The 13,630-nt window shown below is 32.8% G+C and overlaps 2 protein-coding genes and 1 long non-coding RNA gene across 5 annotated transcripts; 1 reads left to right on the plus strand and 2 right to left on the minus strand.

The window, feature by feature from the left end:
- The first annotated feature begins 1,406 nt into the window (after window positions 1-1,406).
- Window positions 1,407-2,214, plus strand: LOC120088666. The gene is made up of 2 exons (XR_005485000.1): window positions 1,407-1,673; window positions 1,762-2,214. It is a non-coding gene; the product is annotated as an uncharacterized LOC120088666 (long non-coding RNA).
- A 791-nt stretch (window positions 2,215-3,005) lies between these two features.
- LOC120087624 (elongation factor 1-alpha) lies at window positions 3,006-5,505 on the minus strand. Its single transcript, XM_039044459.1, has 3 exons — window positions 5,352-5,505; window positions 4,335-4,810; window positions 3,006-4,234 (listed from the first exon to the last, which is right to left on the minus strand). The coding sequence occupies exons 2-3, from the start codon at window positions 4,794-4,796 to the stop codon at window positions 3,347-3,349; spliced, it is 1,350 nt and encodes a 449-aa protein (XP_038900387.1). The 5' UTR covers window positions 4,797-4,810; window positions 5,352-5,505; the 3' UTR covers window positions 3,006-3,346.
- Window positions 5,506-6,655: 1,150 nt separating this feature from the next.
- Window positions 6,656-12,506, minus strand: LOC120087794 (protein disulfide-isomerase 5-1). 3 transcript variants are annotated; one of them, XM_039044697.1, is made up of 5 exons: window positions 12,195-12,506; window positions 11,150-11,208; window positions 10,872-11,047; window positions 10,247-10,347; window positions 6,656-6,999 (listed from the first exon to the last, which is right to left on the minus strand). In XM_039044697.1, exons 1-4 carry the CDS (start codon window positions 12,315-12,317, stop codon window positions 10,253-10,255), a joined length of 453 nt encoding a protein of 150 aa, XP_038900625.1. In that variant the 5' UTR covers window positions 12,318-12,506; the 3' UTR covers window positions 6,656-6,999; window positions 10,247-10,252. The 3 variants fall into 3 exon arrangements, with proteins under 3 accessions (XP_038900625.1, XP_038900626.1, XP_038900624.1); XM_039044698.1 differs by lacking the exon at window positions 6,656-6,999 and adding an exon at window positions 9,793-10,118; XM_039044696.1 differs by lacking the exon at window positions 6,656-6,999 and having other exon boundaries at window positions 9,793-10,347; window positions 12,195-12,502.
- Between the last annotated feature and the right edge of the window lie 1,124 nt (window positions 12,507-13,630).

Genomic DNA, 13,630 nt, shown 5'->3' on the forward strand with positions numbered 1-13,630 from the left:
TATACCTATATGACTATATTTATGCATCTCACTAAAGTGTTTGTTAGATGATATCATATTAAATTTTACTAGACCATCTTCTCTGATATCATCTTAAATCATAAATTGATTCAGAAGTTTAAATTGATAGATGAAAACTAATTTAATATTATATCATAATCCTAATTTTATCATGAAATAAACTCCTTACTTCTTTTTAAATATATTTCTTACTTCTTCTTAAATATATATTTCTTTTTGTACGCAATTGAATTGAATTGTTCAAAAATTGTACATCTAAGTAGTGCTCATTAAACTATAGTAAAAAGAGACATAAATGATGGTAACAAACTATAGTAAAGAGAGATAAATGATGGTAAATGCAATAAGGACAAGTTACATAAATATGAATAATTATGAATAATAAGTGTAGTGTCCTTCAAATTTTGGTTTGTGCTTGCTACTTTTCCTTCGATTATGTGTTACACGCTCGCGAATATAACATATGGTCGTACTTCAATAACTATTCTAGTATTGGTCAATTATTCTCGAAGTAATATCATGTTAAATCATCACTTAAAAGTTCTATCATTTTCAGTCTAATATCATGTTAAATCATCACTTAAAAGTTTAAGCTGGTGAATTATGATAAATTTAAGGTTAAAAAATACTTTTGATTCCTAAATTTTCATACAAGTAACAATTTAATCTATGAACTTTAGTTGATAATAATTTAATCTTGTACTATCAAATTTTTTTGTAATGGTTTGTCCTTAAACTATAATAAGTAATGATTTAGTCATTGTACTTTACAATTTGTAACGATTTAATTCCTATCATAAACTTTAGTCGGTAACAATTTAATCTATCCTTTTTTTAGTATAACAAAAAGATTAAAAAAAGGCCTTAAAAAACTAACAAATCAACAAGTAAAGCAAAATCCACCCATGAAGAGCGGTTTTTCAAGCCAAATCGTCAAAAAACGGAATCCTTGAACATGGTAAACTAAGTTAGATGCAACATGATTACTCTTGCAGTTGATCAAAAGAAAGCCTTTAATAGACCCCCAGAAGATAGATTTTTGAATGGGGTCAACAAAAGTTTGAACCTCGTTTGCATATTTCATCCAAACCAATTGTCAACATCACTTAACGACTTGATCTTTACAATTTATAAATAAATTTAATTTCTAGTCAGTTTTATCAATCTATACATGTAAGAAATTTTATGAAAACATATTAACATATTTCACGATAGGGATAACATATTTCACGATAGGGATTAAATCTGAAAATATAGAGACAAAATTGTTACCCACTAAGGTTACTTTCAAATTTCATCAAAGTTTGAGAACCAGAACCAAAAAAATTTCCTAGCCTAAATTTAATTAAACCAACAACCCATTTTTTTCTTCACTTCACTTTACTACTTTCTTTGTTTTAAGACACGGAGAATTAATCAGGCACCAAAGGCCCCTCAAAAAGCCCCAAAACCAAAACCCGTGCTTTAGATTCTTTATTCTCTCTCTTTTGTTCTTCTTTTTTTCTACCTCAAACAACTGAAATTATAACTCCTCTGTTTCTTCTTCTTCTTCTTCTTGCTCTCGTCAGAGAAATGCAATCCAAGACTGGATCTCAAGGTCTTCCTCTCTGTGTTTCAGCCTTCACTCTCTCTAATCATTCCCTCTCTACTGAGTATGTTTCCTTGACCCTTCCTAACTTTTCTCTTTCTCTGAATACAAACACTATATTGTTATGTTGCTCTGTTTTTTGGGAGTTGTAGGATGGCAGATCATGATCGAAGGAGGAAAGCCATGAGAACGAGAATGCAAAGATCAAGAAACATGGAGGAAAACAGGTTGTTTGAAGCGATTAAAGAGGGAGATCTTGAGGATTTCGTCAATGAATTCTGTGAAATCACCTTAATTTGTGTTGCAAAAGCTGCTTAGATTAGAAAAAAGGATCTGGGTTTTGTTGGGTTTGGATCTTTCTTTTCATATATTTTGTCAATTCTGATCTGGGTTTGTTTTTATGTATTGTTCTTGTTTGATCTGAGTTGGGCTTGGGAACTATTTGGCTCTAAATGGTTAAAAATTTGACTTGTTATGGATGGAATGTAGCAAAATTTCAGGAACTTGTTTGTCATCTAGTAGATTTTAATTGATGAAGATGTAAGTTTGTAAGTTGTAACAAACAAAATAAGACTGTTTTATTTATTTATTATTAAAAGATGAAACGAGATATTGAGCATAACAAAGCTAAAATAAATTATAAATGAAGGAGGTGGGAAAGGGACGGGAGAGAAGATAGGTTGGGATACGAAAGTAGAAATGTTTGAACAAAATGAGACCACGTTTCACATTCCCTTATGTTTATCTATACTATATAAATAGGGAGAGAATATTTGCGTATCCATTCTGTTTTTATATTTTTAGTAAACTCATATATTTTTTTTTCGAATGTAGATATTTGTTTGAAAGATAATGGATGACTTTTTCCATATTCAATTTATCAAATATATGTCATATGTGGCTCTTTGATGACTAATTACAGATTTTCGAGTGTAGGTGTTTGTTCGAAAGATAGTAGAACTTACTTTTCTAATATTCAATTTACCAAACATATGTGTATGATTCCTGATTATGTTCTGAAAAAAATAATTTCATATACAATTCAAATTTAGAGAAAAGTACAGAGACAAAACTTCGAAAGTAGAATAAATTAATGTATGAAACATTTTGGAGACTTGAACGATTGCAACTCTGAATCATCAAGGTAGAAGGAGAGGCAAAAAAACATCGAAGTGAGGGAGGAGAATAAGTTTTAAGCAAGGGTCCTCTTCACATATTTTCTTCATTTTTTACGATAGATCTCCTCGAAACTTCTTTTATAGATTCGAAGAGTTTCAAAATTTGTATGAAATATTTTATAACAAGAACAGCAATTCTAGCTTAAACGATTTTAGGGCCAAAGGTCAGAGTGCAACAAATTGAACATATGCTATCAAACAAATTAGAAAGACAGTAATTTCTTCATTGTGAAAATAAGCAATGACATTAGTCTTTCATATTAATATGTAGTATATGTATATCCCAAGAAACATAGAAATCGAAAACTTTTGAGCCACTTAGGACAAATAAAGCAGAAGACCAAACAAAGATAAAAGGACTATAGTTATAGTTGTGCCACCGTCTATCAAGCACCCAATTCTGAGACTGGGTTCCTAATAACCAACGCCGACAACTATAATCACCAATGTAAATTAAAAGACTCAACAAAGCAGCATCAAGAAAATTTACCAGGTCTTTATTCTGACAATTATACTTGCAAGCCTCAGACAGAGTTGTGTGAGGTTTTGTAAGTACGGTTCACTTTCCACCCTTCTTGACTGCGGACTTGGTAACCTTAGCACCACTCGGATCCTTCTTTTCGACAGACTTGATGACGCCAACAGCAACAGTCTGTCTCATGTCCCTCACGGCAAAACGTCCAAGAGGAGGGTACTGAGAGAAAGTTTCCACTACCATGGGCTTGGTGGGAATCATCTTAATCATACCTGCATCACCATTCTTTAAGAACTTGGGTTCCTTCTCAAGTTCCTTACCGGATCGCCTGTCTATCTTGGTTAGAATCTCGGCAAACTTCACGGCAATGTGAGAGGTGTGGCAATCGAGCACTGGAGCATAACCATTGCCAATTTGTCCTGGGTGGTTCATGATAATGACTTGAGAAGTGAAATTGGCAGCCTCCTTGACAGGGTCATCCTTTGAGTTGGAAGCAACGAAACCACGCTTGAGATCCTTTACAGCAACATTCTTCACGTTGAATCCCACATTGTCACCAGGAACAGCCTCAGGGAGAGCTTCGTGGTGCATCTCAACAGACTTAACTTCGGTGGTCAATCCAGAAGGGCCAAAAGTGACAACCATTCCAGGCTTGAGGATACCAGTCTCGACACGTCCGACTGGTACAGTTCCAATACCACCGATCTTGTACACATCCTGAAGTGGAAGACGGAGTGGCTTGTCTGAGGGCCTCTTGGGCTCCTGGATCAAGTCAAGAGCCTCAAGGAGAGTTGGACCCTTGTACCAATCAAGATTGGTTGACCTCTCAATCATGTTGTCTCCTTCGAAACCAGAGATGGGGACAAATGGGATCTTGTCAGGGTTGTATCCAACCTTCTTGAGGTAGGAAGAAACTTCCTTGACAATTTCATCATACCTTGCCTTGGAGTACTTGGGGGTGGTGGCATCCATCTACAAGGTGAATGCAGAAGCTAAGCTAACAACGAACACTAAAAGAAAACCAAGGTCACAAACATGATCAAAAAGCATATATGCGAAACAGAAACCTCACCTTGTTGCAGCAGCAAATCATCTGCTTGACACCGAGAGTAAATGCAAGCAAAGCGTGCTCACGGGTTTGACCATCCTTAGAAATACCAGCTTCAAAACCACCAGTAGTGGAGTCAATAATGAGAACAGCACAATCAGCTTGTGAGGTGCCAGTAATCATGTTCTTAATGAAATCACGATGTCCAGGGGCATCAATAACAGTGCAATAGTATTTGGTGGTTTCGAACTTCCACAAGGCAATATCAATGGTAATGCCACGTTCACGCTCAGCCTTAAGCTTGTCCAACACCCAGGCATACTTGAAGGACCTCTTGTTCATTTCAGCAGCTTCTTTCTCAAACCTTTCAATGACACGCTTGTCAATACCACCAAGCTTGTAGATCAAGTGTCCCGTGGTGGTAGACTTCCCAGAGTCAACGTGACCAATGACCACAATGTTAATGTGGGCCTTCTCTTTCCCCATTATAAACTTTTAGCCTGAAAGAGTTAATAATGGTAAACCAAACGGTAAGTTTACCGAACAATGTCCTCTGTACAAGTAATCCAAATGGATATCTCCTCGATATATTTGCATTAAATCTATAAATAAACATAATCCAGTTCGTATATCTTTTAGGATATGAAAACCGTAAACACATTATCGATGAAATTTCCTCTTTCACATTTAAGAAAAAGAAAACCAAATCCCCCAGAAACTTAACGAACCTTAATAAGATCATCCAAAAGTCTTAGAATTATTCATTGATGATAGTCTCTTCTACGTAATCGCAGCATTCGACTAGTTCCACAAATACGAAACAGAAAATCAATCCTCCTAGACCGAAACAAACGATTAAAAGATACCACAAACTAAATCAAAGACGATAACATTCAAATCCTCCTGATACGAATCAATACCTAGATAGATCCACCTATTGAAACAAATCCGTTATACAACAATGGATTAAACGTCATGCACGTACGAAGATCAAATAAATCTTATACAAAAACTATCCATCAAGCTGTAATAGAATCAAACCTCAAAAAGACGAAGAAAAATGGAGAAGCCGGAATGGGGGAGCTCCCGCCGATTCAAGAAACGAGGGATAAACAAATGAGGCAGAAAGCGGAGGTGAAGAAATTGTCTAATTTACTCCGAAAATTTTAAATTTATTTCTAAAACCAATTTTAGATTAAAAAAAAACTATTTTTAAATATGAACTTTTTTATTTATAGAAATTTAAATGTGAACTTTATTTATAGAAATTAACATTAATTTAAAAGTGCAATTTATTTAAAATTTTAGTAAATTATTTCTTAAAAAGTATGGCTGTTTTTTGTCACAAACATCATTAGCCTTTTTGTCTCAACCATGGGGGACATGCATACACACAAAAGGAAGTAGGGAGAAAAACGAAAAATAGTTAAATTATTAATTGGATATTAATTAATTTTATTGAGGGATGAAACTACCTTTCAATTGCCTAACATGTTGATATTTTTAAGGTTAAAAATAATCGTTAATTCTTAAATTTTCGTAGAAGTAATAATTTAATCTTGAATTTTAGTTGTTAACAATTTAATCCCTAAATTTTATCATGTAACGATTTGGTCAACTTTAAAAATTAATAACAATTTAATTCCTTATCGTAGAAATGAGTGTTAAGATTTAATGAAATTTCTTACATAAATAAACCAATAAACTAATTAGAGACTTGATATTTTTATAAAATACAAAACCTACACATAAAATAATAAAAATTGACACGTACTTTTGATAAATTTGTTTAAGTTAGGGATTAAATTGTTATATGAATTTAAAAGTATAATGACTAAATTATTACATAATAAAGTTTAAGGACTGAATTGTTACAAAATTGAGGGTTCATGAACTAAATCGTTACAAACCAAAGTTCGAAGACTAAATTGTTACTCGATTTAGGGACCAAATATGTTTTTTTAACTTATTTTTAATTAATTTAAGTAACATACTTCAGTTTTTATTTCTTAATGTTATGTTAATAGTAAAACTATCGTTATAATTTTTTAGTGGCAATGAGAATTTTAGATTGTTTTTTAAATTTTAACATTGTTTGATATGATCTATCATTAAGGAAAAACTACTTATTTGGTTGATATCATCGAGATTTGAATAATCAAATAAGCAATTTGATAACGATTTTATTTTTGGTATTGTGTTTTAAGAAACAATACTTTCTAATTTCATAATTTCCATTAAACTTCTTCACCGATAGATAAAGAAATGTTAATAAATGAACTTAACTTAATATATATACATACCATTAAAAAAATTGAGGAAACAAAACACAACCACTCATGGTGACAAAACAAACCACTTCGATTAAGGGGAAAGAAGAAGAGACGAAGTTTGCTCTTCCAAAACCCTTCTTGAAAGGGAATGAGCCAAAAAATTGTAGTAGCGCTTTACATGAGACTTGAGAGAAGAAAACATACCGCAAATCAACTGCTAAAGACTTGATCTACTCACTAAAAAAAGAGATCTCAAAGAGATCAAACATTATCATTAAGGAGATGAACGACCTCTAGACAATTATACCTCATCATGATATTTTGAACATTGGTAGAAAGGTTGTTATTCAAAGCATCACGGATAGTCATAACTTCAAGAACCTTGATTTCGTTGCATTGAAGGATAATCTTGAAACCTGTGAGACGAGTACGACCCAAAGTTGAATTATCAATTTGAAAAAGAAATAGATATTTACCAACTTGGAGCTTAGTTACAGAAAATTTAGTGGGAGTATTTTTCTATAGAATTAATAAACAAAAAATATATTGATGAATGAAAAGTAGAAATAGTTTTTATATATTTATTTCTAGGATAATTATTTTAAATGAAAAACTGTTGAAAATATTTTCAAATATAACAAAATGTTAGTATCAATCCCTCGCTATCACTAATAAACACTGACGTTTTATTATATTCGTAAATAAACTTACTCATTTTCTTGTATTTGAAAATAACGTAAAGTAAAGTTTGATGGTTATGCATGATAAGCAAATAGTTAGTATGGGGGACAGAGAGTACAGTGAAGAAGATTGATATGTTGAGGTTTTATGGCGAATGGGATTATTTTATTCCGCAGCCGGTATCCGGTAGTGGTTCTGGGTTTTGGAAAGCAGAGACACCATGAGCACATTATGGAATTTACCCGGAACCTGCCTACCCGGTCTACTCCCAAAGATGCAATTTGTGACCCAAAAACATGACGTGAAAAAACAAAATGGAAAAGACCAAGAAGAAAGAAAGGTTAATCGGTTTGGTAGAGAATCTAAAAACAACGGAATCAATAAAAACAAAGTTGTATTTATATTTTTAGATATATGTTTGGTAACAACTTCAAAAATTATATTATAATTTGAACAATTATTTAAAATATGTTTGATACTATATTTATAAATAATAAAATTAGTTGTAGTTACTCACTAATATTTAATTGATAATAAATTATAATTAATTTACTTATGAATATGGTTTATGTTAAAAAAATTGTTAAAAATCTCTCTAAACTTTCAAAGAAGTAACAATTTAGTCCCTAAGCTTTAGATTATAACGATTTAATCTCTATAATTTCAATTTAGTCCTTGTACTTTAAAATTTGTAATGATTTAATCCCTATTTTAGAAATTAGTGTTAAAGTTTAATAAGATTTCTTGCATCAATAAACTGATAAACTGACTAGAGACTCAATATTTGTATAAAATATAAAGTCTACATCATAAAATAATAATAATAAAAAAAATAGCATCTAATTTTGATTGTCTTTTTATGTTAGGGTCTGAATTGTTACAAATTTGATAGTATGAGAATTAAATTGTTATATACTAAAGTTCAAAGACTAAATTGTTACCAAATTGGAAGTATAAAGACTAAATCGTTACAAACTAAAGTTTAAGGACTAAATTGTTACTTCCACAAAAAATTTTAGAGACCAATCGCGTCTTCTAACCTAAATTTTTTATATAATTATTATTTTATAATATTATATAATTAATAATACTGTACATAATACATATCTTGTTTCTTTTTAAAAAAATGAATTTAAAATATTTTATGACCAGACATATTTTATTTCTAATTTTTTTTTATCTTTATTTAATATAATTCTACAATTTAGAATTTAAAATCCAAAATCTTGAGAACTGTTTGCAATTTAGGGACTAAATTTAGAATTTGCACTGTTTGGACACAATTTGAGAATAGTTTTAAAAACAAAATTGGAGATATCTACCAAACACATATTTACTATACTTGATGAATTTAAAAACATAAAACAGAATTTGAATTCCTTAACCAGCAAAACCTAAAAAGACACGTATGATTTGAATTTAGTCCCTTTGTTTTTAACTTTATAATAATTTAACTTCCAACTTTTAGTTTATAACAATGTGTTTTAAATTGGGTAATAATTTAATCTTCCACCATAGAAAAAGAAAATTTCTATCAAAACTAAGCAACAATTTTTGTTACGAAACAAGTTTGTACTCGTTTCAGGTAAATTTTGATGCAGTTGTGCTTAACAACAATGTGAGTAGAACAATGAAAAATTACCACTCTACGATCACGTAACTATTGACCTTATTGAAAAGATTGCTATGTTAATCCTTTCTAGGTTGAAAATTAATGGCCAACAATGAAATCAGGCCGTTAATCTAGTTCTCCATCCATCAAAATCACACCTCTTGAAAAATAATGGCCAACAATGAAATCCTAGTCCAGCGAGCACTCTCTTTCCCCCTACTACAATCACAGAGCTTCCATCCTTTGCCTGCCCTGTCCTATATTGTTTATAAAGCTTTCCAATTCCATAGGATTCAGCCGAATCTTAATTTTTCTTGGCATATGAAATGGGTTTTGTTAAGGAACTTTATAAAATTTTACGGACAAATACTGAGATTTACAAACATTATTTGAAGTGCCAAAGATCCCTCACAAGAAGTAGTACGCTAGTCACAAAGACACCAGTGCTATGATTAGGATTTCTTTCTCCATCCGTTTTTTTTTTCAGGAGAGTGACTGTTTTTTATAGCTTGTTGGTGTGTGCACCATGTTATGAGTTTTGTGTTAAGGAAAGTGGAAAGAAACCTTAGTGAAGTATGGTCCCTCCTTCACTTTCATGTTTTTTTTATAGGTTTCAATTTTGAACACTTTTTGTAACTATTCAATAGGCGTTATTTCGCATGGTTTGAGTCCATTTTTGTAGAGGAAGCTCCCTTTCTTTGTGGGTTTGTTTTTTTTTTGTCCTTGTTTTCTATCATTTTTTTTCTCTACGAAAGTTAGAGGGAAAAAAAAAATTATCTGAAACTTCAGAACCAGAACCATCAACCCAAACCATGATTTGGTTTTCAAAATCACCCATTCTGATTTCAGTAAACTACACAGAATTGGCAGTACCCAGCTTGCATATTGCTATCAACAAGAGAAATAAACACCAATGTTCCAAATAAAAAGTCTGCATATAATGTAAGGTATAATATATAATCAACCTATTAAGTACAAAATACTCTAATCCAATTTTGTTACCTCTCTTTGGCATAACCCAACCAAAAGGCAGCTACCCATAAATGTCAGAAAAACGTGGGGGGAGAAGTCTAAACAGAAGGGGGAGCAAACAATGGTACCGAGATCGCGGTCCAAATCTATCCAAATTTAAGCATTCTAATCACAGTGCAAAAACGACCGTGATGATCAATGGTCTAGTTCATGAACAACCAGATTCATGGTCTATGGATGCCAAGAGCATCAAGTGTATATAGTCCAACACTGCATCGAAAAGAATCTATTTGATTGTATAAATCAAATATGTTTATCAAATATTGGTGCACTAAGCGAATGGAATCTCGAGGGAAGGGGCAAAGAACTACTCTGAATAAGTTAAAAATTTGTCCTACCTATAATCACAATTCTTTATCACTGTCCTGCTCCGCTTTTTCTGCTGCCTTTTCAGCTTCTTCAAGAACAAAGGTTTTGAGAGATTCAACGTCTCTTGGCCCTGAGTCATTGTAGAAGCATAGCTAGTAAATCATCCTAATCCAAAAATAATTTTTACTGCTTACATACTCCATATGTAAAAATGCAACGGGGCATTTCATTCAATTTTCCAATATTGACAAACATAACTCATTTATAGTAGAACCACGAGGTTGAGAACTTGAGAGAACTGGAATGTGGATATATAATAGGTTAGGTTATACCATCTAACTTAACTTAATCTGAAAATCATTAAAGTTGAAGAATGTCTATTCAAAACATTTAATAAGATTCAGAACCAAGCTCAACCTGATTATTTAAAGGGAGGAGATACAGTGAGGAGCTTTGAGACCAATGAGCTGATCTTTTTTAATTTGTGTATGCTGACTAGTGAAGAATGTGCATAGATGAAAAAGCTTCACTATTTAAATTGCAAGTCATTAAATTACAAAATTAAGGGGGGGAAAAGAACCAGAACAATATTGGACATGGACGATGAGGATAACCGAAATAAAGCAATGCAACTGCCAGGGGGAGGAAAAGTACCTGTATACTTTGCAACTTCTTCCCCTTCATAGAAAAGCTTAAATGTAGGATATGAATGGATATCAACTTTAGAACAAACTGGTTTGTTAGAACCACAATCAACTTCTCCAACCTCGATTTCATCCTCACCTTCCATTGCCTTCCCCAGGTCCTCCCATAATGATCCTAAATTCTTGCTGAAATCCACAATTTATGTTGCAAGTAATTATGCAATACTAAACAACGGATTAATGGCAGGACAAATAACCAGGACACTACAAATGAGAAATGATACCAACCAATGCTTGCACCAAGGAACACAAAACTTGACAAACCATGCAGTATCTTTTTCCTTTACCTGCAAAATACAACTCTCTATCATGAGAAACAATGTTAAATGGCATACAGTGGCATCAAATCTTAATCAGATTTAACCCTTTCAAAGATTGATACTGTTATTTTGAAACTTTGATTACGCATTCTTGGATGATAGAAGTAAAATTAAAATCCGTTAGGGTATAAACCAAAGGAAACATAACAGCATAAAAACATGAAGGCCGAAGATGAAAACTGTAAGCCAGAGATGAAAGCTGATTTACCTACCATCAATCAAGAGTTTAATTTGAAATGACACTGTCGAAATAACCAAGTGAGACTAAGAATGGCTCGCCTACTAAAAATGAAATAATTTGCAAATTTAAATTTTACGGTCTTTCAACAGTTTCTGAGCAGCCTTGTCTTAACAAGTTTCACCAATGTTACTAAATCTAGGAACAACAAAACTAAAATGTAACTAATCAGAATCCTGCTGAACAATACACTTGCACTCTAAATGAGACAATACGTTTTCATAACAAGTTAGTTTGATCTTCATGAGCATGTAATTCCTTCTCAACTGTTGGTTCCTCGTTTGCCCATACTCCAACCGAAACCCAATACCAAAAGCTATTTTCTACTGGTGATTGGAAACATACGATGAAATTCAGAATAAAGTTTATTAGTGAAATTAATTTGGGCAATAGGATCTTCATTTTTTCCTCGGTGCTGCCGCAGTTCGTTCTTGCGGATCAAAAATTGTAGCATCCCAGTGGACAGTAGCAATTTCAATCTCAAACCAATCGGTCACATCCATGCAATGCATAGAGCTCATAGACCAAATAACAATTGGGTTCAGTGACGAATCATCAATTTTAGAGGAACATCAATCAAAACTACAAAAATAGGCTTGACAACGTCAGACAGTGTTCAAAAGCCAAAAGACCCATTCCCTTCGCCTACATGTTTTGGCACATAAAGAACACATAAGGGGACCTTTGATGAGTAAATTAGGGTTTGAAATGGTACCTTGTCGGAGAACGTGTCGGCAGTTAGGGTTAAAACTTCAGCTCTGCAGAGGGATGCTGTGTTTAGAAGGAGGAGAGAGATTAACAAAGAAGGGAAAATTGCAGACGAAATATGGAATCTCATGGTTGAATGAGGTCTCCGGATCTTCTCTTTTGCTGTGATTTGAATTCAAAAGAAGAAGAGACCAGCCTCGGTGGCCGGAGTTCGCATTATACAATTGAAACGATGAACCCGGTCGATCTGGAAAGCATTATGGACGGCATGTGGCAAATTCCCGATATTTGACCGAATAAGAATAAGGAAAAAATTGGGAAATTGTAGATTTTGACTCGAAAAGTTTTTTCCAATTTAAAAGTAACGTCATTTTTTATATCTAGTTTCTTTAACATATTTCCATCTTTTCCGACTTTAATAGGAGATCCAATATATGAAAATACTATTTTACCCTTCAATAAAAATCAATTTGTTCATCTTCTCGTAGAAGTTAGGGTTTTTTTTACTTCTTTTCTTCTTCTCATTGAGTTCAATTTATTCATCTTCCCGTGAAAATTTCAACCATTGTTGGACTCTCTTCTCACAAATAAGACCCACCTTTCGTGGTCGTTAGACGTATTCCGTTTCCCCTTCACCCGATTCAGATTTTGACAAAAGTACACAAGTACCTTTTCCATCTTCTTTCTTTCTAAATTATTAATCAATTGTATTGTTTATATAAAGGGGAGTCGGTGTGATTTTTGGTAGGGAATCGATAGTGAAAAACCCAAAATCCTTTTTCATCATTTGAACTTTAACGAATTTAAAAGAACTTCACGAGACAAATATCCTATGTGGGATAAATGTTCGTCTAGGTTTGATTTTGCATTTTTTTGGGTGAATTTCACAAGGCAAATATCTCATGATGTTATTGCCAATATTTGTCTCGTGAAAGTATTCGCAACAGTGGGAAGTTTGTAAAATTACTTGAAAGCTCTCTATCGTTTGTCTCGTAATGTTATAAGTTTGTCTTGTGAAATTACTGTTAGGTTTTATGCTCTAAAATTCGTAGATATTAAACATTATTAATTGACCGTCATCAATAAAGAGTTGTTAATTCAATAAAGGTTATTATTTGTGTTATTTGTTTATTTTATCTTAATAACCCTAAATCCAATAAACTAACATCCAAGGTTGTCTTATGAGTCTTGAATTATATGTGGAGACATACAGGGATCAATGTTTAAGATATAGCCTAAAGGGTCCATAGTATAGGGATAATGTTGGGTACCTTATCATGATAATACTATGGATATAGTCTACTTTATATTTGATACAGGATCCACCGCATTCGTGTAAATGACATGTAAGTGGGGGTATCCTATGCAATGAGTTTGCATAAGACTGGACCACGAAATAGTAACCACTAGATGTAACACCGTTAACTAGTTAGGTTCCTTTTT

The sequence above is a fragment of the Benincasa hispida genome, chromosome 10 (genome assembly GCF_009727055.1).
Source record: "Benincasa hispida cultivar B227 chromosome 10, ASM972705v1, whole genome shotgun sequence".
Taxonomy (NCBI): Eukaryota; Viridiplantae; Streptophyta; class Magnoliopsida; order Cucurbitales; family Cucurbitaceae; genus Benincasa; species Benincasa hispida.